Genomic DNA, 24,346 nt, shown 5'->3' with positions numbered 1-24,346 from the left:
GACAACAAGAACCGCAGGAATAACGTGCGACTAATTGGCTTGCCAGAGGGAAGCGAGGGTCCTGACCCCGTAATTTTTTTGGAAAATTGGTTCAAGGAATTACTGGGAGATGTCTCCTTCTCCTCGCCCTCTAGCATCGAAAGAGCCTACAGAGTTCCTCTTAGATCTCACCTATCAGAGGGACGCTGCAGGCCAATGATATTGAAATTTGTTAATTACAATGATCGAGTGATTTTGATGCGGAGGGTTAGGGGATTGGGAGACATCTTCTACAAGGAGACTAGGGTGTCATTTTATCCAGATTTTTCACCGGACTTACAGAAACAGAGAGCGGAGTTTATTCCTGTTAAACGCACCCTGAAATCGCATAAGATAATGTATGCCCTATTGTATCCAGCCCGACTCCGAGTGTCTGCTTTGGGCTCAACAATTTTTTTTAACTCCCCGCAGGAGGCCGTGAACTGGCCGGAGGAACACAAGGAGGCCCTTTAATGATACTTAGAGTCGGCCTGTATTAGTCTTTTCTTTTTTTTTGTGTTTTTTTTTTTTTTTTTTTTGGTTGTTGGGGGGGGGGGGGGGAGGTTGTTTTTTCTGGAGAGGTGGGAAGAGGGGGGTTGGGGGCTGCAAGGGGGAATGCAAATTTTTGTATGTGTATTTTTGGAAATAACTTTGTTTATGTACCCATCTTGTTGAAGGATTGGGGAGCCTTAATGCTACAGCTTGTTGCTTGGGTGAGATTGGCAAAACGATATAACAAATTGATTAGGAATGGGGTAAAACACTATGGATTATAGAGCACTGCGATATTACAAGGTGAATTAACAGTCTATATAATCTCACATTAGAAGCAGTAAACGAGGTGTTATGGATGAGTCGGGAGGGTGGGGTTTGAGGGAGGGGGAGGAGAAAAAAGGAAGGGAATATATCCCCCCTTTTTTTTTTTTTTTTTTCTTTTTAACGTACTACGAGTAATTGAGCACTATAGGATGATCCACATTGTGTATAAAGATATGGTTATAGGCATGGTGGGAAGGTGGGGGTGTGGGGGCTGGAGGGGGGGTTGTACGAGAGAATATAATTTTATGTAAGTATACCATCGGAAATAATTTTATTTGTGAACCCATCTCGGTAAAGGAACGGGGAGTTAAATTGTTGCTGCTCGCTGCTTGGGCGAGGTGGGTAAAATGAAATGATATAACAAATTGATTAAAGTTGGGGTATAGTATTATGGATATAGAACACTGCGATGCCATATGGCGAATAAATAGTTCACATAATTCTACACTAGAAGGGGTAATGAGGTTTTATAGCTGAGTTGGGAGAGTGGGATTTGGGGGGGGGGGGGGGGGGATTTATATACAAGCTTCTTCTTCTTCTTTTTTTTTTTCTTCTTCTCTTTTTTTTTTTCTCTGTAGGGCATGATTGGTGCTATGGAGGGATTACGATCCCACCCTATAAGATTTTTGATGGGGAGTGATAAGATCACGTGGGGGGATGGTGAGCTCGGACACTTCTGAATGGGGTATGATTATACCGGCTACAATTGAGACCCCTAAGGGTGGCTCTGATGGGCAGGGTTGGGTGGGGGGTGGGAGGGAGGGGAGTCCTCAAACACACGCTGTGAGTAACGGGGCGGCGATGAGGGACAGGTTGAGAAGGGGAGTGGCGCTGGGGAGAGGAAGCGGTTCCCTCCCCCCTTACCCCCTCCCCTTCATGGGCATATTAACCACTGGAGCCGATGGGCAGGAGGAATATTATTGGAGTTGATGGGTAGGTGGAATATAACCTCGTGGAACGTGAGGGGCTTGGGAGACCCTAAGAAACGGAGGTCTGTGATGTTAGAGATGGAAGGAAGGGGACCTGGTTTGCTTTTTTTGCAGGAAACCCATCTAACCCCAACTATGGCCCCTCTGCTCCATGACCGGAAATTCCAGGCATACTACCACTCCTTTTATTCATCGTACTCCCGCGGCGTGAGTGTGTTGGTATGGAAGGGCACGGATTTTTTATGTAAAGAGTCCCAGATAGATGGGGAGGGGAGATTTGTTTTCTTGCACTGCCAGGTGGCTGGGCAAGAATGTATTCTAGCAAATATCTATATACCCCCTCCTTTCAAACTAGAGGTTATGGATACATTTCTCATGTTCAGTCTGGGCAAAATGGGTGTCCCATGGATAATTGCTGGTGATTTCAATGAAACTATAGATAAACGCCTAGATAGATTCCCTTGTCCAACTGGGAATAGAACAGGTCGATTACACGAACTTCTACTGGAAGTTGGTTTAAGAGACATCTGGCGTATGCGACACCCCCAGGATAGGCAGTATTCCTGTTTTTCTAGTACCCACCAGACGCTATCAAGAATAGATATGGGCTTGGGGAACAATGAGGCAGTGGGAGCGGTGGTAGACATAGAATACGGGGTACGGGGGATCTCAGACCATTCCCCTTTGGTTATAACTTTGAACACGGGAGAGTGCGTCCCACTGAGAGAGTGGAGAATAAACCCCGCTTGGCTGGAACTAATTGATAGATCCAACCTTTTAGGGGATCAAATAGGGGAATTTCTCCAGACTAACAGGGGGACAGCGGCATCTGGAATGGTTTGGGATTCCCTAAAAGCCTTTCTTAGAGGAACACTCATACAGAATATTGCAATAACAAAACGGGAATCCCGAGACCAAGAAGGGAAAATTCGAAATGATGTTATTCAGGCTGAGAGAGAGTTTGTGGAGGATCCATCGCCGGGGAAACAACAGACTTGGGAGGATAACCAACAGATATATAAAATGGCACTTCTAAAAAGGGTAGAAAATCAACGTATTTTCCAACGCCAATATTATTTTGGCGAAGGGGAGAAGGTGGGTCGAGCTCTTTCTTTATTGACTCGAACCAATAGTCCCCCCCCACAGGAATACAGGCAATTAAAACACAGAAGGGTGACCTTGTCTTTAGGCCCTCCGAGGTTATGAAGGTACTGGGTGATTATTACAGAACCTTATATAAATCAACCACACAGGGTCGGGAGGGCCTGGCCACTAATTTTTTGCAGCAAACAGATATTCCCGTGCTTTCAGACCAGGATAAATTGAATCTAGATTTACCACTTACTTTGGAAGAACTAAAATGTGCAATGAACAGTATGCCCAATTGTAAATCTCCTGGTCCCGATGGCCTTCCAGTGGAAATTTATAAGCGATACAGCGAACAGCTGATGCCGGCACTACTGGAAACTTTAAACTATGCATTAGAGGCGGGGGAACTCCCCGCTTCAATGCGCGAGGCTAATATCACCTTAATTCTTAAAGAGGGGAAGGACCAACAAGAGGTCTCGTCATACCGGCCGATCTCTGCTATGCTCAGATATAAAAATTCTAGCCAAGGCCCTAGCAACTCGGTTAAATAGCTGTATACATAAATTAATACATCCAGACCAGTCCGGGTTTATCCCGGGCAGAACAACTAATACTAATATTAGGAGGGTTTTTCTAAACTTACAAATACCTAGAGATAGTGACAACCCAGGTGCCATATTAGCTTTGGATGCTACTAAGGCTTTCGACAGCCTGGAGTGGGACTACCTCTGGGGCGTATTGGAACGTTTTGGCTTTGGCCCCCAATTTATCCAATGGGTAAAACTACTATACAGGGGACCCAGGGTCAAGATTAAAATGGGGACCCTATTTTCTGAAGTGTTCTACCTAGAAAGGGGTACGAGGCAGGGATGCCCATTGTCTCCCCTCCTGTTCGTGCTAGCTATGGAACCCCTGGCTGTGATGGCGAGATCACGCTCAGACATCCGGGGATTCCGGCGCGGACTGGAGGAGGAGAAGCTGGCTTTGTTTGCAGACGACGTCTTGTTTTTTCTTGACGATGTGCGCTTCACCCTGAATAGGGTAGTACGGCTGATGGATGAATTTGGGCAGCAATCAGGCTTGGTCATCAATTGGAGTAAATCAGCCCTTATGCCACTATCGGAGTTTGAAGACCAAACATCGTCTATAGTCGAGGGACTAGAAGTGGTACCTAAGCTGAAATACTTGGGTGTCTGGATTCCCAGAGAGATAGACCGGTATGTTGAGAAGAATTTGGTACCATTACTGGCAAAGTTGAAGCAGAAGGTCAACAGCTGGTGTCTCCTTCCCCTGTCAGTAGCGGGGCGTTGTAACTTAGTAAAAATGATTTGGCAGCCACAGATCCTATATATCCTCCACAATTCCCCAGTCTGGATCAACCAGAAATGGTTTAACAGACTGGAGGGATTAATTCGAGAATTAATATGGAAAAAGAGACAGCCTCGGATTCGGCTGCGGACGCTGCAGCTCCCTGTGGAAAAGGGAGGAGTAGCGATGCCACATTTAAGAACATACTTTCTATCAGCCCAGCTCCAGCATTTGACTGGGGCTGGACTGGAAGAGGGTGGCTGCCCAAACCACAAATTGATGATTAACAATGCATATCATAGAACTCTAGCTGAAGTCCTGGAGGCTAACTCATTTGCTTGTAAATGCCCCACCAATGCTTTGGCGAGGAAAGTATGGCAGATAGCTAAGCAACTCTTGGCCTATGGGGGGTTAACTGAGTATACCCCCCTATGAAACAACAGAGAACTGGCCGAATTAAATAGTATAGCCCGGTCCCTGGAGTGGGAGAGGAGGGGGATTAGAAGACTGGTGCATCTCTATCAGGGGAACACTATAAAATCTTTTGAAGACCTTCGACAGGAATTCGGCATCTCCAATAAAACATTTTATATATATTTGCAAGTGAGGCATGGGATACATTCACAGTATGGCACACTTATTATTGAGAGGACAAAGAATCCCCTGTTACAGAGATTCCTCGAGCAAGGACAAACAAAGGGCCAGATCTGTAGCCTATATACAAAATTCAGGGATAACGTTTTGAATGGAGAGGGACCGGATAAGAGTAGGAGGGGATGGGAGGAAGACCTGGGACCAATTGAGCAGGAACAATGGGACGAGATCCTAGCACAGGGGAACCTGGTGTCTATCTCCCCATCGCAGCGTATGTCCCACAAGCTCTTTCTATATAGGGCATACTACACCCCCAAAAAAATGCAAATCCAGCGAAAGCACATACAACAGGGTGGACAACGGGCACCCCTGCCTTGTCCCGTTGTGTATGGAGAAGGCGTCCGACAGGTGGTTATTTACTTTGACCCGTGCCCTGAGGTTGGAATATAAGGCCATAATGCTGGCTTTCATGATTGGACCAACCCTGATTGAGTCCAGGACTGATGCCATATAGTCCCATGCCACCCTGTCGAATGCCTTCTCCGCATCTAGTGCCAGGAAAAAACCCTCCTGCCGCGAGGACCTAAGCCAGTGGTGCAGGTTGATCGCTTTAATAGTGTTGTCCCTGGCTTCGCGTCCAGGGACAAACCCCACCTGATCCAGGCCAACCCAACTCGGGACTAGGTGTGCTAGACGGGAGGCCAAAATTTTAGCGTAGAGCTTGACGTCTACGTTCAGTAGGGAGATTGGGCAGTAGCTGGCTACCTCAGCCGGGTTTTTGCCCTCTTTGGGGATTACAACAACGTACGCTTCCAATAGCCTGGCTGAGTCGCAGGGACTGGCGGAGAGCGAGTTAAATGCTCTGGTAAATTTCGGGGCAAGGTAGTCCGCAAACGATTTATAGAGAGCTGTAAAGCCGTACGGGCCTGGTGTTTTGCCCGGTTTAGTAGATTTCAATGCTTCTAGGAATTCTACAGCTTTTGGGTTAGACTATTCCGCCGTGATAGCACTCTGTTTAACTCCTCTAGTAAGGCCGCTCCTGTTTCCGCCAGTTCCTGCGCAACCTCTGCTGCCAAGGAGCGCTTGTGCTTGGTTTCAAGTTTATGAATTTTGGAGGACAAGGTCTGAATTAAGGCTTGATGGGCTTTCTTTTTCCTGGCCGCGATAGCCAGCAACCGCCCCCGGATCACACATTTGTGTGCTTCCCACTGTATCATGGGGGACGTCTCTGGAGTAAGGGAGTTTAACAAGACACACGGCCACTCATTAAAATTAGAAGAAAAGTGGTTTAACCTTAAACTACGTAGCGCAGTGGTCATCAACCCTGTCCTCAGGGCCCACTAACAGGCCAGGTTTGCAGGATAACTGAAATACATCACAGGTGAAATAATTTTCTGCTTAGTGATTGCAGCATTCTTGTCTGCATCTCCCCAAGGTAATACATAAAACCTGGCCTGTTAGTGGGCCCTGAGGACAGGGTTGATGACCACTGACGTAGAGGGTTCTTTACTTTTAGTGCAGCAAGGATGTGGAATTCCCTTCCACAGGCAGTGCTCTCAGTGGGGGGCATTGACAGTTTCAAAAAACTATTAGATAAGCACCTGAACGACCACAACATACAGGGATATAAAAGTATAAAATATTTGTTTTTTTAAAAGGCCCCTTTAAAAAAAAAAAAAAATAATAAAAAAAGTTCTTTAAGTGCACTGTGTTTGGGTGCCAGACACAGTGCACTATGAGAAGCGCCACGTCAATGCGATCATGAGATTGCAGACGAGGCACTTTATTTGCAGGCTTTTGACCTGGTTTGCGGCACATTCCAAAGCGCAGAACAGCTTCCACCCATAGTATTACTACAGGCGGGAGCTTTGTTGTTTAAGAGGATACTTTCGGTTTCCCTGTTCCACAGGGAAACTGGAAGTGACGTCAGCAGCTCCGTGGAATGCAGAGACGGAGTGTAGCTGCCTGTAAGGTAAGTGAGGCTGCATTTGATGGGCACAGTGAAGCTGCATATGATGGGGCAGAGGCTGTGTTTGATATGGCACAGTGGCTGAATTTGATGGGCACAGAGGCTGTGTTTCATGACACAGTGGCCACATTTGATGGTACAGTGGCTGCGTTTGATGGTACAGTGGCGGAAATTGATGGGCATAGTGGTGGCAATTGATGAGCACAGTGGCTACAACTGATGGGCACAGTGGCAGCAATTGATGGGCACAGTGGCTGCATTTGATATGGCACAGTGGTGGCAATTGATGGGCACAGTGGCAACAATTGATGGTACAGTGGCTGCATTTGATGGGCCCAGCGGCGGCAATTGAGGTTTTCTTTCCCCCCAAATTTTTCAGTTTGTTTGCGCACCCCCCCAAAATTTTGAGCACCAGCCACCACTGGGTTGGACTTTTTTTAACCTCACTTACTATGCAACTATGACATTATGGATGCGGTACCTTATCCTGCAAAGAACCTATTTAGAAATATTGGTTAGAGCTTCAGTACAAAACATAAGGCCCACAGGCCCTCTCTGTGAAGCACGTGAGCTATTGCCAACCAGTATGGGAGTGAAGTGCTGGACCCTGGAACGCTGTCTGTTTCCCCATCACCAAGTACTGAAAGAGGCATCTCCTCCTACAGTACAAGTAAAGCCAATTTTTTTTTTTTATATAATAAATGTTATACTCGCCTGCTTTGTGCAATGGTTTTGTACAGAACACCCCCGCCAGTGTTCCTGGCTCCTCCTCTTCAGCGAGTGCCCCCATAGGAAGATGTTTCCTATGGTGACACCATCACAGGCTCGACCCAGCACCGCAGTGCCTGCACCTATAGACACAGAAATCGCAGCTTGGCCCCAACCTCACCACAGGTTTTGATTGACAGCAGTGAAAGCCAGCTGCTCCCTCTGCCATCAACTTGCCCTGTGAGGAGGGAGGGAGTTGCTTATCTGGGACACGGCCCTGGGTCAAGATTGGGCTCAGGTAAGTATAAGATGGGCTGGCGGGATCCTGGTCACAGGTGACTTTTTTTTTTTTTACCATAATGCAGAGAATGCATGAGAGTAAAAAAAAAAAAAAGAAGTTAAGGCTTTAGAACTGCTTTAACGTTAACTGCAATGACCAACTGTCATTGCAGTGAATGGTCCAAAAAACGCCAATGTGGGGGGAGTTAGAGAGAGAAGGTGGAAGGGATGGTCACCAGTATCAAAGGCTGCAGAGAGGTCAAGCGGTATGAGTATGGAGTAGTGGCCATTGGTTATAGCAGTTAGTAGGTTATTACCGTCTTTCCCCGAAAGCAAGACACCCCCCCAAAATAAGACCTACTTCCAGTTTTGCCTCTCGCTGTAATATAAGGCCCCTGAAGCTACCGTAAGGCGTCTGACTCCACTGGACCATAGCGGTGGGCACCACCACGTAGCTCAGAGCTGTTCAGGCAGGTGCGAGGTCTCTTTAAATCAACTCTCTGGATGACGAGTGACATTACCCGTCATAAGAGAGCCCGCCCCGCTGCCAGGACAAGCTACCACCTTCTGCTTGCTCTGCCCTGACGGAGCCTGGCTGACTCACAATTAGACAGTGAGTGGGTCGCGTGAGGCAGGAATCGGGCCCATTGTGTGGAATCTGGCTGCCACAGACACACAGGGGTAACTTATGTGGGGAGGAAATGTCTGATAAAGGTGGAGGATGTCTGGTGAAGATGGGGAGAAAACTAAATAATCCACTGGCACAGGGGTAGGAGGACTCACTTAAAATGACACAGGGTGGATTGGGGGGGGTATCAAAATGGCACAGGAAGATGGGGGGGGGGGGGGAATCAATAAATGTGCACCGTATTCATCTTCATGGAAAAATAAGACACCCCCTGAAAATAAGACCTAGCGCATCTTTGGGAGCAAAAATGAATATAAGAAACTGTCTTATTTTCAGGGAAACAGGGTAGCGAGTGTCAGTGGAGTGTAGCAAGTGGAAGCCAGACTGTAAGGGGTCAAGAAGGTTGTCAGTGAGGTAGGAGCTAAGAAGGTTGTAAACTAAGGCCCCTTTTACATGGGCGGATAGAATTCAGCTTTTAGCTGCAGACAGATCAAGTTATCTACCTGAGCTAAAAACTCAGACAATGCTTTCCTATGGCCCCATTCACACAGTGCATTTAGCAACGGTTTCTTTACATGGGTTTTGGTGCGGTTAGAAAAAATAAATTTGACTGTGTCCAGGACCGATTTATAGCAGCTATCTGCACAGAGCAGCAGGTGATCGCAGCGTACCATTTCATCTGCAGATAGCAGCGACAACAAGGTAATGACAACAGGAAGCACATCAGAAATGGCAAGAATGTTCCAATGCAGCTAAACACAGTCACATGTAAACGCGGCTAATCGCAACGTACAACTGCAAGTGAACACAGTGCCAGGATTCTCTGAATTTTAAAATAACAAAACATGGTTTTAACAGTGGCAGAACAGCCGCCTTTGTGAAAGGAGCCTAAGCGTTCTAAAAGTTTTCCCTGAAACAGGTCCCGTCTCTCATAGCATGGACATTGGCACCCCTCAATGCTTCACCAGCTGGCCCCACAGATGGTGTTAACGATACCACTGTGAATTCACATTGAAGGGTTATCTTACTTTAGTTTTAATTGTTTATCTATCACTTTGGTTATTGATGGAATGAAACCTTGCCTTTATTCATGGCTTAATTGATTTTTATATCTTTTTTCCCACCACCTTAGTCTATCCATAGAGCGCTGTCCACCAGTATCCTTCACATAAAACTTTCTATGCTCTGTAATCACTGCATTAAACATAATTGGAGTCTGGCAAAAAGAAGGTCTACGGAATAGGTGTAGTTATATCTTTAATCCATTCTCTGTGCACCACAGTAGCAGAATTCTGCTTCACTAAAGTGAATGAATAAGCATAGCCACATATTAAATGCATATATATTTTACAGGTTGTGCTTGGATAGTAAGATACGTGTGTGTGTGTTCTATCTCACTGGCATTTTTTCCTTCTAATGCTAAACAATGGACAAATGCTATAAATTGGTATTTGGCTCCCTCTCGTGGTATAAACTTAAAATGGACTTTGCTTATTTCTCATTTCAAGAGCATAGGGAAAGCCTAACAAGAAGTGACTTAATCTTTTTTTTTTCTTGAGAAAAGAACGCACCTACCCAGAATGCCCACTCTTCTTATGTATGAACACCGAGTGGCTGAACTGCATGGTAGGTAATAAAAGGCCCTGTCCAGCCATTTTCTGTCTCTTCTTGCTGGGACTTGTGGCCTTCCCACAGGGGTCTGTGGGTGTGCGTCTGAAGAGCATTGTGAAGCAACATTTGAAGCCACCGGAGACAGTCTACACTACAGCCTGCTGGAGCAGCGCATCGTGACGGCGCTGACTGCGACAGGACTGGAAACCCAAGGAGCGGAGGCATCCATCTGTCCGGACCTAGTGTGGTGAGAGGGCTGATGCCTAGAAGTCTAATACTGCACCTCACATAATTAGACTAACTTTATAGTGTTTCTGAGACCGGTAGTCCCACAGAACAGTTCAGTTCACTAGAGTTACACGTACATAGGCCTCAAGCCTGATTTCATTGCTGACTGCCGCTGGAAGTACATTCCCAGGGAAGGAGTTTGCCAATACTTTGCACAATTGAAGTTATTGCTTTATATTATTCTACACTGCTTTACTGGTGGAAACTCCTGCGGTATAAACAGATACCTGAAGAAAAGAAGACAAGAGACTATATTCCTTACTGTAAGGCTTTACAGTATTGCTATTACCTACTAGAGACTGTAGAGGGAATATTGAGTAATTACACTGTCTTATCATTCTGTTCAAATACTGTGTAGCACATTACAGATCTAATAGTGTCTGCACAGTGTACTGGAAGTGGGAAGGTGCTCAGTGCTGAGGTTGTTGCCTGAGCATTAGTCCCACTTGGAGACAAGCCTGCAGGAGCGATACAGGTAGTTCCTCATGTCATAGCCATTCACAACAATTTGCTTCAGTATTGTATATCAATCACGGTTCTTGTGTTTGATCCTGTTCTAGTAAACTTATCTTTTGGTTTAATACAATCTGTTGTGAGGCTTATTCATTCTCCAAACAGGTGTAGCAGTGTATGCCCAGGTGACAACACAGGTAAAGTGCATGTAATCTGTGACTATTCAATTGTCTTTTATTATTGGGTTTCACAACACTGTGACACAGCTGTGTCAAGCGGGTTAAGCCAAATCCTTGGGGGGGTGGAAATACAGTACAGGGCCAATTAAATATCAGCTGCTCCTTCGGGGGTAAATGCCTGCCACACACACATTTTATATATTAAAAAAAAAAAATGGATGTAAGAGAAACGCAACACTCTCCAGAAAACATAAGGAAATACATTATATTGGTCCAATATGGCCATATACTTCCCAGAGCTTGTAAAGAAAGCCTTTGACGTCTTCGTTGGTTTCCATTCATAGCAGTGAGGTTCTGCATAGGCATAGCAATGCATTCTACTTACAGAACAAGGCTCTCTTGCCTCAAGCCTGGAAAGGCTAGCCATCTAAATCTATATACATCCAATATAGTTTATCTATATGCTATACATAGCTGATTTAATAAAAAAAAAAAAAAAAAAGTATAGATGAGGGAAGACTATGGCGTCAATTTACTAAGGGAGTAGAGGCTCATTACATGGCAAAATCAATGATAGTAAGTAGAACGTGTTCATTTTTAAAGATGTGTTTTCTCCCCTTATGCATTTGCGTATTCCATGTGAATTCAGAGAGTTACCTTTTTCATCAATATCTGCATTGTTAATGAAGCAGCATTTTAGTCCTTTAAATAAACCTCAATGCCTCAAACAGACAAATATTTTGTTTTAATTCAATATGGGAAATCTGTCTAGTTCTTATTAGCAATAAGAACAGATCTTTTTTTTCAGATACATAGACGAATAGGCCCCAACACATGTCTATCCGCTGTACTTCTGTCAGTAAAGTGAACCTATGAGAATGCCAATACAGATTTCTCCCTCGCTGATATTACATTGGCTCCTGGTGCTGTGAGTAAAAACCAAACCGCATGGGGTGGGGATAAGCTGCACTGAGAGTCTGAATAGACACACAGCCCGGCCCAGGATCAAGTTCACACAAGTGCTCCCATAGCAAGCAGCTTGCTATGGGGGCGCTAGGAAGGGAAAGGGGCCCACAGTGCCAGTGACCTCTCTGTGAAAATAATTGCACAGAGCAAGCAAGTATACAATGGGGGTTATTTACGAAAGGTACATCTTCTTTGCACTAAAAGTACAAACTAGACTTGAAATTGCACTTGGAAGTTCAGTCGCTGTAAATCTGAGGGGTAGATCTGAAATAAGGGGAAGCTCTGCTTATTTTATCATCCAATCATGTGCAAGCTAAAATGCTGTTTTTATTTTCCCTGCATGTCTCCCTCAGATCTACAGCGACTTAACTTCCAAGTGCACTTTACACTTGTAGTGCAAAGTGGGTCTGCCTTTCGTAAATAACCCCCAATGTTGGAGAAAATATATCTAGCTATATATTTTTATAGAATTACACTTCCTGTTTTTGAGGGTGTCCAAGCACCGTATCTATCAGCATATAACACACACCCCAAGTTTAGGAGGGAATTTTAAGGAAAAAATACTTACATTTAAATGCCCATCAATGCAACCTTATCAGTGTCATTTGCAGTCTTGCCATTTAAAAATGGTGCTGCCGAGATACAGAGCAGGATGTCCTGCTTTTGGCCACCGAGAATGGCTGAAAGCCGCCCACAGGCTCACAATCGGTGTATAACAGGCACCCACGATTTTCCCCTGATTTTAAGGGGTAAAAGGTACGTGTTATACGCTGATAAATACGGTACTTATGTGCCTACAGCCTCATAGCTGTATATCTGCCGTGTCAGATCTAAGGGCACTATGGTCTAGTTTTAGGAGATTTAGAGTGAGAATTTGTGATGTCATTAGTTAGCTGATCTTAATAATACTCTACTGAAAGATCTGAAATAAAGAACCAAAACTGTGCCTCTACTAAGATCAAGGCCAACTCAGCAGCTCCAAGACAGTGCAGAAAAGGGTATAGCGCTATTATTGGGGAAAGGTGGAAATCCTTTGTCCTATGCCTGGCTGTTTGTTTTGTTTTTTATACATCATTAAAAAGACAAAACTTCCACATGTCATAATGCTGCACAGGCGCATGAACTCCTAATTTACTCTATATTGTCAAAAGTATTGGGACGGCTGCTTTTACATGCCCATGAACTTTAATGGTATCCCAGTCATAGTCTGTAGGGTTCAATATTGAGTTGGCCCACCCAATGAATTAGAGCAGAGAATGTAAGCCAGCCCTTCTCGTTCATCAGGGCTTGTTCACACAAATGCACTTCTTGAACAATTGTCACATTCCCATAGACACTCCTAAACCTTGTGGACAGCCTTCCCCAGAAGAATTTAAGCCGATATAGCTGTAAAAGGATGGGCCAACTCAATATTGCACCCTACAGACTAAGACTGGGATGCCATTAAAGTTCATGTGCGTTTAAAGGCAGGTGTCCCAATACTTTTGACAACATTTAGTGTAAATCTACAAATAATCTTTACATTTTTCAAAAGGACCCAACACGCAGGGCCCTACCACCAAGTTATTCAAACATTTTAAAGCAAAGACTTCAGTTTACCAAGAAATAGTTTATAAAAGCTTTGTTAAAAAAACAAAAAAATTGATTTATATTACAGAAATATGTGATAAAAAATGAAGTATGGGTGAAAAGGCACGGGTTGGTGTTTAGATGTACATTTTGTAAATATAGATTAACTGCTTTCTTACAAATGAACACAATTACTCTATAAAAAAAATATTTTGTACCATGTATTGAACAGCAGATTATTACACTTCAATTGTTTTGGAAGCGCTGTAAGAAAACTAAGCTCAGCACTGTTTAATACTGACATTATGGGAATAATGAGAAACAAGCAGCTGGATTGATACGCCAGAAATCACCAAGTTAATATGTTCATTACCAATGACAGCTCACAAATCAAGCTGGTGGGAAGAATTTGAGGAGGATAATGTTAGCAAAAAGACATTTCTTGGCATTAAATAGAGAGTGTTAAACTTCTTAGCGACTGCACAATTTTGTTGGGCAAGACAACCACAATAAAATAGGAGGCCCCGATTAAAGTGTATTTCCACCCAAACAAATGTTGTGTTTGTTTAGTATGGAATAAAGTGGGGTTGGTTCAGAACCAGGCAGGCTTATAATGCTATCCAGGGCTCCATTAGAGAGAGATTTCCCCTCACTAGCCCATTGCCTGTTTGATCCAAGAGGAATTGAGCAAAAAACCTGTAAAAACAAACAAAAAATCTTTTTGTAAGTATAGGAGAAGATTAGAACCTCTTTAACTATTTTATTTCCATTTGTGTTGTAGATTATCCATCACTTTGAGGAAACCACTGTCATTGTGACAGAAAGGGAAGGGAAATTCCTCTGTCAGAGGCCTGGATAGCAGTAAAAACATCTGTGTGCTTCCCCATACTATCTTAAGTGAACCTACACTTTAAATACATACAAGTAAACATATTATCAAGGACTGCAGCGTCCATTTGGCAAGTTCAAATGTATCCTTGGTAGCCTTTTTCCGTATCCAGAGAGGCAGTAAGATACTGCTTGCCAATGCATGCTATGGAGGTTCATAAAATAGTTGCAGAAAGCTGTAGAACATATAGAGAGGACACCTGTTTAATCGAAATCTAGGCATGTAGAGTGGCTCAAAGCATAGCTTGTGCTCCATTAAAAATGGTTGACCTTTTTTTCAAAACACAAAATACCTAAGAGAGAAGGTGTAATTAAACGCCATTTCACAGGCTGCTAAACAAATCTAACAAATGAATTTCACTGCTTACACATGACTCAGTTTCTTCAAAACCCAGTCCTGTTTAATTTATTTTATTAAAGCTGTGTTAGATTATACTTAAGTCCCAGACTTCCCTTCCCAATACTGGAGTTCTTTGTGAGGGAAGCGTTCAAGAAGATACTTGTGGAAGACTGTAGGAGAGGAGAACGTAAAAAAGGCAGAACAGTGTTTATTCCCCTCTACGTTTTGAAGGTGGAACTAAATGTGAAGGTAGCTCAGCTGGTAATTCATGCCCTTCTAGCTTTACTTTTATTAAGTGATTTGCTAAGGCAAATTCTTCATCATCAAGAAGCCCATCATGGTCCACATCTGCCAACTTCCAGATTTTACCTAGCACTGTGTTGGGGAGTTTGGACTTCACCATTTCCTTCTTGGCACTAGCTCCGGTGATCTTGCCATTGACAGGTGAAAGAGTGTAGAAGATTTCATCATAGGTTGGTTTATCTTTGGCTACTACCCACTCTAGGTCATCGATACCTTCTCCAGCTCCCTCACCATAGCCATGACCAAATGGACCATTCATGGTTCCTTCAAATGCACCACCTTTAACGATCTGGTTTGTCATTTGGGATTCTTCCTGCCGAACCATGACCATAAGCCGTGCAATGTCATTGGCCAACATGTCATCTACTGTGTCCAGCAATTTAGGCTTTAAGGACTGGAACTTGGTGAAATCCTGTGTCATTAGAACTTCCTAAAAAAAAAAAAAAAAAAAAAAAAAAGAATATAAAACACAAGAGTTTTTTTCTGCAATTTAAAAAGGAAGTTGATCATGTATTTCAATTGAGCACATGTTGAAAAGTTTTACCAGATTTAAATTTGTACCCAATAGTATGGATAGAAACTCTCTTACACCTTTTTACTTTGATTTAAAAAAAAAAAGGACCCACCCTTTTCGGATAGAAAAATATCTATACTATTAAATCAATTTATGCGTAAAGCAGTATTAAATTTTTTTTTTTTTTTTTATCCAGGTCCCCGGCAACTTTATGCCATAGTGTGCTAGTATTAATTGCATACTAGCATATTATGACATGCTTACCTGTCAAAGGAAGATATCCAGTGCTGCGCCATCAGAGTGGTGGTACTTCCACCTTCACCTGGTCTTCCTTCAGGGATCGCTCCATTTAGTTGCTTTAATGGCCAGGCCATGACGACATCACCACGGCACAGAGTGTGTGCTGTAATGTACTCAGGGCTGTGCATGTGCAGTTCAGTGTACATTACCACTGAGTATTTATTTATGGCAGAAGAGTCTTTTCTGCCACAAAAAAACAAAAACGCTGCCAGTCAGCTTTTTTTATTTTGAAGTTTAATACCACTTAGATCTATTCTATTTGTGAATAAAAGTGCCATAATACAAAATGCTTATCCAAATTATATTTTAAATGAGATTAAAAAAAAAAAAAACAGGAATTTCTATCAAGAATAAAAAAACAAGATTGTCAAGAACAGGCTTCTAGCAAAGATCACTGAGGAGTTTGAAAAGGTAATACAATACTGCTCTAATAAATGGGTCAAGAGGCAGCATTCAAAGCCAACCTGCATCTGACATGACAGAGAGAAGTCATTTTCGAACATTCTAATACACATGAACTACATAATGGCAAAAGGGAAATATGTGCCAAAAACATTTTTTTTTTAGCCTGCTAAGATTACAATACACAGCTTCTGGTGAGCTCTTGTTAAAAAAAAAAAAAAAAAATTGTGCTTTTTTTCACTTTACATAGTGCAAAGAGAAGCACAGAGATCCAAATTAAGCAGATTAAATGTTTGATTTTAGGTAATTAATATACCGGTACTACATATAACTGTATTCCTTGTCAGACGCCTCAACCATCTACACTGAAGCTTTCTTTGTGCAGTAAACCGCTAACCATTTAAACTGCTGTGATAAGAATGCAAACGAATTTCTGAAACATACAAAGTGTATCTGTACAGAGAATATCTTTTCATAATTTCTAAGGAAGTCCTTGATCTACATGACTGAGGATTTCATGCAGGGATGCATTTTTGATCTCGGTTCTCACCTGCATTTTCTTAATATTTGGAAAATCTCCGGGAGAAATTTGATGTTCCTTTTCAATTTTCATGTAGATTTCAGCCAGGTTGTTAATAAGTTCCTTCTTTTTATTGTCTTTCCCAAATACATTTGGCATTTCTTTTTTTAATGAGCTAATAATATAGGCATGAACCTGAAACAAGCAAAATTAACAATTAAAGTCATTGTTTTCATAAAAAAAAAAAAAAAAAAAAAAATATAGTTTACAAAACATGTCATACAGGTATTAAGTATGGTTTTGCACAAAGCAGCCCTGAAACTCCTTTTCTTGGGTCCCCTGCCCATGCTCCTGGTTTCTCCCCTTCCCCCCCACAAGTACCCCAATAGCAGTCCACCTGTGTGTGTGATTGCTCCAAAGCCCCCCACTGTCTGTCCACTGACACACGAGAATGGCTCAGCCCAGCCCCCCTCCTTACTAGTTGTGATTGACTGCAGCAGGAGCCATTGAGTCCCGCTGTGGAGTCCGAACCAATAAGGAGGGAGAGAGCTGATAGAATCTCTCATGCACATCACTTGATTGAGAACGGATTTGGTAAGTGCAAAGGGGGAGCTGCATGCAGAAGGTTTTTTTCTACCATAATACATACAGTACAGACCAAAAGTTTGGACACCTTCTCGTTCAAAAAGAGTTTTCTTTATTTTCATGACTATGAAAATTGTAGATTCACACTGAAGGCATCAAAACTATGAACACACACATGTGGAATTATATACTTAACAAAAAAAAGTGTGAAACAACTGAAAATATGTCTTATATTCTAGGGCAGTGATGGCGAACCTTGGCACCCCAGATGTTTTGGAACTACATTTCCCACGATACTCATGCACTCTGCAGTGTAGTAAAGCATCATGGGAAATGTAGTTCCAAAACATCTGGGGTGCCAAGGTTCACCATCACTGTTCTAGGGTCTTCAAAGTAGCCACCTTTTGCTTTGATTACTGCATCACATACTCTTGGCATTCTATTGATGAGCTTCAAGAGGTATTCACCTGAAATGGTTTTCACTTCACAGGTGTGCCCTGTCAGGTTTAAGAAGTGGGATTTCAAGCCTTATAAATGGGGTTGGGACCATCAGTTGTGTTGTGCAGGAGGTGGATACAGTACACAGCTGATAGTCCTACTGAATAGACTGTTAGAATTTGTATTATGGCAAGAAAAAAGCAGCTAAGTAAAGAAAAACGAGTGGCCATCATTACTTTAAGAAATGAAGGTCAGTCAGTCCGAACAATTGGGAAAACTTTGAAAGTGTCCCCAAGTGCAGTGGCAAAAACCATCAAGCACTACAAAGAAACTGGCTCACATGAGGACCGCCCCAGGAAAGGAAGACCAAGAGTCACCTCTGCTGCGGACGGCAAGTTCATCAGAGTCACCAGCCTCAGAAATCGCAGGTTAACAGCAGCTCAGATTAGAGAACAGGTCACAGAGTTCTAGCAGCAGACACATCTCTAGAACAACTGTTAAGAGGAGACTGTGTGAATCAGGCCTTCATGGTAAAATAACTGCTAGGAAACCACTGCGGAGGACAGACAACAAGCAGAAGAGACTTGTTTTGGCTAAAGAACACAAGGAATGGATATTAAACCAGTGGAAATCTGTGCTTTGGTCTGATGAGTCCAAGTTTGAGATCTTTGGTTCCAACCACCGTGTCTTTGTGTGACACAGAAGAGGTGAACGGATGGACTCTACATGCCTGGTTCCCACCGTGAAGCATGGAGGAGGAGGTGTGATGGTGTGGGGGTGCTTTGCTGGTGACACCGTTGGGGATTTATTCAAAATCGAAGGCATACTGAACCAGCATGGCTACCACAGCATCTTGCAGCGGCATGCTATTCCATCCAGTTTGCATTTAGTTGGACCGTCATTTATTTTTCAACAGGACAATGACCCCAAACACACCTCCAGACTGTGTAAGGGCTATTTGACCAAGAAGGAGAGCGATGGGGTGCTGCGCCAGATGACCTGGCCTCCACAGTCACTGGACCTGAACACAATCAAGATGGTTTGGGGTGTGCTGGACAGCAGAGTGAAGGCAAAAGGGCCAACAAGTGCCAAGCATCTCTGGGAACTCCTTCAAGACTGTTGGAAAGCCATTTCAGGTGACTACCTCTTGAAGCTCATCAACAGAATACCAAGAGTGTGCGGAGCAGTAATCAAAGCAAAAGGTGGCTACTTTGAAGAACCTAGAATATAAGACATATTTTCAGTTGTTTCACACTTTTTTGTTCAGTATATAATTCCACATGTGTGTTAATTCATAGTTTTGATGCCTTCAGTGTGAATCTACAATTTTCATAGTCATGAAAATAAAGAAAACTCTTTGAATGAGAAGGTGTCAAAACTTTTGGTCTGTCCTGTACATTTTGCCTTTAGAATCACTGTAAGCAAACCTTTGCTAGAGCAAGCTGCAAAGACAACCGGAAGGAAAAGTGCTAATTAGGGCTGCAACTAATGATCATTTTCATAATCTATTAGTTGGCTGGTTGTTTTGATTGATCGAATAACCTAAAAATTTTTTTTAAAGTGTAGTGTATGGTTTAGTTAAAGAGGAAGTAAACCCTAATGGGTTTACTTCTTTGTCTCCCTGCAAAGGTAAAGCATAATGGGCTACTATGCTAGTAGCCCATTGTGTGTCACTTACCTGACACAGGAGCCAGAGATGCCACTGCTGTCCCCTGCGCCCATCTTCTGGGCATCGCTGCTCCGACCACTCACAGCGCCAAAGCAGTGATGGCGTTATTCCCGCGCATGCGCACAGGAGCTGCCACTAACGGCATGCTGCTAACGGCGATAGTGCGCCTGCGCGCCACAGACAGCTGTGCCTCTCTTTTTGTAAATATCTCCTAGACCGTGTAGGTTTAGGAGATATTTCTTGGACCTACAGGTAAGCCTTAATCTAGGCTTACATGTAAGTCAAAGTGGTTTGTAAGGGTTTAAAACCACTAATATGAAAAGTGTAAAAAAAAAAAAAAATAAGCAATTTATTCTTAAATATCTCTATGCAGTGGTAAATATAAAATAACCAATTATATGGTTAGGGAACAAAATCTCTAATCCACTCTGAGAAGAACAGAGGAGATATACTGTATATACTATTAGAGGTTGAATCTGGTAAATAGGCTCAGATCACATTTTTTTATTTAACCACTTCCCGACCAGCGCACGACGATATACGTCGACAGAATGGCACGGCAGGCATATTGGCGTACATGTACGTCCAATCTTCAATGCCGCCCTGCCATCGGGAGCGCGCCGCCGCCGGCATGCTCCCGCGCTGGTCGGGACCCCCGTGAGTCCGGTCGCGGGACCTGCGGACTCGATCGCCGCGGGCATCCCCGTGAGCGTCTCACGGGACGGCTGAATGGAGGAAATGCCGTGTAAACAGCATTTCTCCATTCTGCCTAGCAACTAGTGACGCTGATCTCTGCTCCATTTAATTGGAGCAGAGATCAGTGTTCACTAAATGAAAGCCCAACCCCCCCCCACAGTTAGTAACACACCCCTAGGAACACTTAACCCCTACACTGCCACCCACTGGTTAACCCTTTCACTGCCAGTGTCATTTACACAGGAATCACTGCATTTATATAGCAGTGATTAGTGTATAAATGACAACGGTCCCAAAAATGTGTCAAAAATGTCCGATGGGTCCCCCACAATGTCGCAGTCACAATAAAAAAAAAAAAAAAAAAAAAAAATTGCTGATCGCCGCCATTACTAGTAAAAAAAAAAATAAAAAAAAATTATTAATAAAAATGCTATAAAACGATCCCTATTTTGTAAACGCTATAACTTTTGCGCAAACCAATCAATCGCTTATTGCGATTTTTTTTACCAAAAATATGTAGAAGAATACGTATCGGCCTAAACTGAGGGAAAAAATGTTTTTTTTAAATATATTTTTGGGGGATATTTATTATAACAAAAAGTAAAAAATGTGTTTTTTTTCAAAATTGTCGCTCTATTTTTGTTTATAGCGCAAAAAATAAAAACCGCAGGGGTGATCAAATACCACCAAAAGAAAGCTCTATTTGTGGGAAAAAAAGGACGTCAATTTTGTTTGGGAGTCACGTCGCACGACCGCGCAATTGTCAGTTAAAATGACGCAGTGCTAAATTGCAAAAAGTGGTCTGGCCTTTGACCAGCAAAATGGTCCGGTCTGAAAGTGGTTAAAGGAAAAAAAATAAAATTTTTTTGCATGAATATTCTCATCCTAAAATCGATACGTGTATGGCCAGCAGAAGGCTCGGTTCACACCTATGCAGTTTGCTTTTTATAATAATAAATACACCCAGAAGTAGGATATATGGGCATTATAACTAGGAGTCAGACATGAAGCTATATGAAGGGGGGGGAGTGAACTATAAATCTTTTATATTAAAGTAGTACTAAAAGCTGAGACTTTTATCCCATGGATAAGATTTTAAATTATAATGCACAATACTAGTAAAAGTTTACTTTAAAAGCTGTGTTCCAGCCAGTTTTTTTTTTTTAAAGTCAGCAACAAACACAAACAAATACTGTAGCCACTGACTTTTAATAAGGGCATTTACCTGTCCAGCGAGCCTGCGATGTCGGCCGCCCGAGGCCGATCCATCCAAGCAGGTGCCGGCGCCGCCATTGCAACTAAGGGAAACCGGCAGTGGAGCCTTGCAGCTTCACTGCCCGTTTCCTACTGCACATGCGCGAGTCGCGTGGCACTTTGTGAATGGCCCCGCCATCTTCCAGGACACACACAGGTCTCAGAAGACAACGGGGGAGCTTGTCGAAGAGGAGGAAGAGACTGAACAGCTCCGTGGACTAGGAAGACGCAGATTAGGAAGTCTGCCTAGCAAAAAGGGGTTTCTGTTAAGTAAAAAACGTTTTTTTTTTACGGTGGACCTCCGCTTTAAATGTAATTGTAATGCCTTCTATTACCTCCAGTATATCAGCCTCCACCTTCTCTGGGTTCAGATGCTGATCTTCCCCACACAGTCTTTAACCACTTGCCGACCGGCTCACGCCGATATACGTCGGTAAACTGGCACGGGTGCACAAGACGACATACTCGTGTGTTGCGGTGTCATCCGCAGCTAGCAGGCGCACACCCGCCGCAGGAGTTTGCATGTTATACTTGCCTGCTCTGTGTAATGGTTTTGCACAGAGCAGCCTTTAGAACCACTCACTTCCTGCCCAGGACTACATGTTCCATGAGGCATTGCTCCTCACACATTCACAAGTTCTCAATCACTTATTGACATGTATGGATGGTGTACTGAGCTGTGTGTGTGCTGCACTGTATTTCCTGATATGTAAACAAATGCATTCAGTATGCAGGCCAACTAATCTGCTGGCCAATTAATTAATTGATTATGATAATAGTTGGGAACTATTTTCATATTCTATTCATTGTCTCGGTCCTACTGCTAAACTTTTGCAGCCAAATTGAGAGAATGCCCACTTTAGATTTGTTACATGCTCTCTTGCACATAGCAGAACTTAAATGTAAAAAAAAAAAAAAATCGCTGTGTACATTTTTCGTGCTCCATTCTGAATACTCAAACTGAAGCTTTCCTCTACTTGCAGAGATGGCTCTGCTAAGCAGAGGGGGGGGGGGGGGGGGGGGGCTGGAAGCGAATGCTTACTATAATTAACCCCGTCTTTACTTTGTTAGCGGATCACAGCATCAATTGCAAACTAGATCTGAACAGTCTGTCCCAAGAAAAAGGTTAAAGCGGACCTTCCGCTCATTGGAATCCTCCCCCCCTCCGGTGCCACAATTGGCACCTTTCAGGGGGGGGGGGGTGCAGGTACCTGTACAGTACAGGTATCTGCACCCACTTCCGGGATAGCTCTCTGCGGAAAGGGGCGTAGATCTACGCCCCTTTCCGAAAGTCCCCCGCTGCCTGCTGGGAAACACAGATCCCAGAGACAGCGGCTCCATCCTTATAGCGCAGCGCGACTCGCGCATGCGCAGTAGGGAACCGGGAAATGAAGCCGAAAGGCTCCACTTCCTGATTCCCATACCCAAGATGGTGGCGGCAGCACCCGAGAGACGATCGAGAGATCGGCTTCGGGTGGAGACATCGTGGGCGTGCTGGGCGGGTAAGTGTCCTTATTTTAAAAGTCAGCAGCTGTTGTATTTTTAGCTGCTGGCTTTAAAAAAAAAAAATAAAAAACGGCGGAACTTCGGGCGGACTCCCGCTTTGTATGTTAATGAGGGGAACCCAAAGATGGCCATAGATGGATGGAAACTTGGCTGGTTCAATCTATCGAACTTAGGGTTGCACCGATACCACTTTAAGACCATGTACAAGTACTGATACAGATTACTGGATACTTTATTTTGAATGCCATGTGACAGTGGCACTAATATGCATGCAGCACCGATGAGGAGTGGGCCGTGTCAGTAGTTTAATTTTTTTTTTACAATTTACCGTATATACTCGAGTATAGGCCGACCCGAATATAAGCCGAGGCCCCCAATTTACCCCCAAAAAAACTGGCAAACTTATTGACTCGTGTATAAGCCGAGGGTAAGACATGCCTGTCCATCCCTGTGTGTGTGTCCGTCCATCCCTGTGTGTCCGTCCATCCCTGTGTGTCCGTCCATCCATCCCTGTGTGTGTGTGTGTCCATCCATCCATCCATCCCTGTGTGTGTGTGTCTCCATCCATCCATCCATCCCTGTGTGTGTGTGTGTCTCCATCCATCCATCCATCCCTGTGTGTGTGTGTATCCATCCGTGTGTGTGTGTGTGTGTGTGTCCAGCCTACCTGTGTCCCGAGCCTTTGTCCCGAGCCTCCGTCCCGTGCCTTGCCTCCTTGCCTCCGTCCCGTGCCTTGCCTCCTTGCCTCCGTGCCTCGCCGCCGTGCCTTGCCTCCGTCCCGTCCCGTGCCTTGCCTTGCCTCCGTCCCGTGCCCTCTTCGTCGGCGCCTCGGCGGCCATTGTAAAATTCAAAAGCTGCGCCGCCGCCTTCGCCTGTGATAGGCGGAACACTGAATTTCCCAGCAGCCTGTGTTCCGCCTATCACGTACATCGTATCATCCTCGTCCGTAGTACGAGGATGATACGATGTCCGTGATAGGCGGAACACAGGCTGCTGGGAAATTCAGTGTTCCGCCTATCACAGGCGAAGGCGGAGCCGGAGGCGCGGCTTTTGAATTATAGAATGGCCGCTGTCTGTCTGCTCGACACGCTGATCGAGCGGGCAGACAGCGATGACTCGAGTATAAGCCGAGGGGGGCACTTTCAGCCTCAAAAAAGAGGCTGAAAATCTCGGCTTATACTCGAGTATATACGGTATTTCCTTTCATAATTTTTTACAATCTATATATTGTTTTGCAATGCTTGTGTTTTTTTGGGGGTGGGGGAGTGGACAGTGTCAGTGTTTTTTTCTTTTCCCTTCAATTTAACCTTTACAATTTTTTCACAATTTAACCGATTCAGCCTCGGAAGATTTGGCTGCTGAATGACTAGGCCATTTTTTGAGATTCGGCACTGCCTCTCTTTAACTGACAATTGCGCAGTCAGCGGCGCGGAACCCAAACAAAATAGACGTCCTTTTTTCTTCAAAAATAGAGCTCTCTTTTGGTGGTATTTGTTCACCTCTGCAGTTTTTATCTTTTGCGAT

At 43.9% G+C, this 24,346-nt stretch overlaps 1 protein-coding gene across 1 annotated transcript in view; it reads right to left on the bottom strand.

Annotated features, from left to right (window-relative positions):
* Nucleotides 1-13,432: 13,432 nt before the first annotated feature.
* EHD1 (EH domain containing 1) overlaps nucleotides 13,433-24,346 on the bottom strand; it is a 43,144-nt gene continuing 32,230 nt past the window's right edge. The window contains exons 3-4 of the mRNA XM_077459580.1: nucleotides 16,705-16,869; nucleotides 13,433-15,368 (exon numbers count right to left, since the gene is read on the bottom strand). Coding sequence (XP_077315706.1) covers nucleotides 14,844-15,368; nucleotides 16,705-16,869 — 690 coding nt within the window. The 3' untranslated portion in view covers nucleotides 13,433-14,843. The remainder of the gene's footprint in view (nucleotides 15,369-16,704; nucleotides 16,870-24,346) is intronic.

The sequence above is a fragment of the Lithobates pipiens genome, unplaced genomic scaffold, assembly GCF_037356315.1.
Source record: "Lithobates pipiens isolate NorthernLeopardFrog02 unplaced genomic scaffold, aLitPip1_a1.2 Scaffold_10, whole genome shotgun sequence".
NCBI classification, from domain to species: Eukaryota; Metazoa; Chordata; class Amphibia; order Anura; family Ranidae; genus Lithobates; species Lithobates pipiens.
This window is presented reverse-complemented; position numbering and strand designations above follow the sequence as displayed.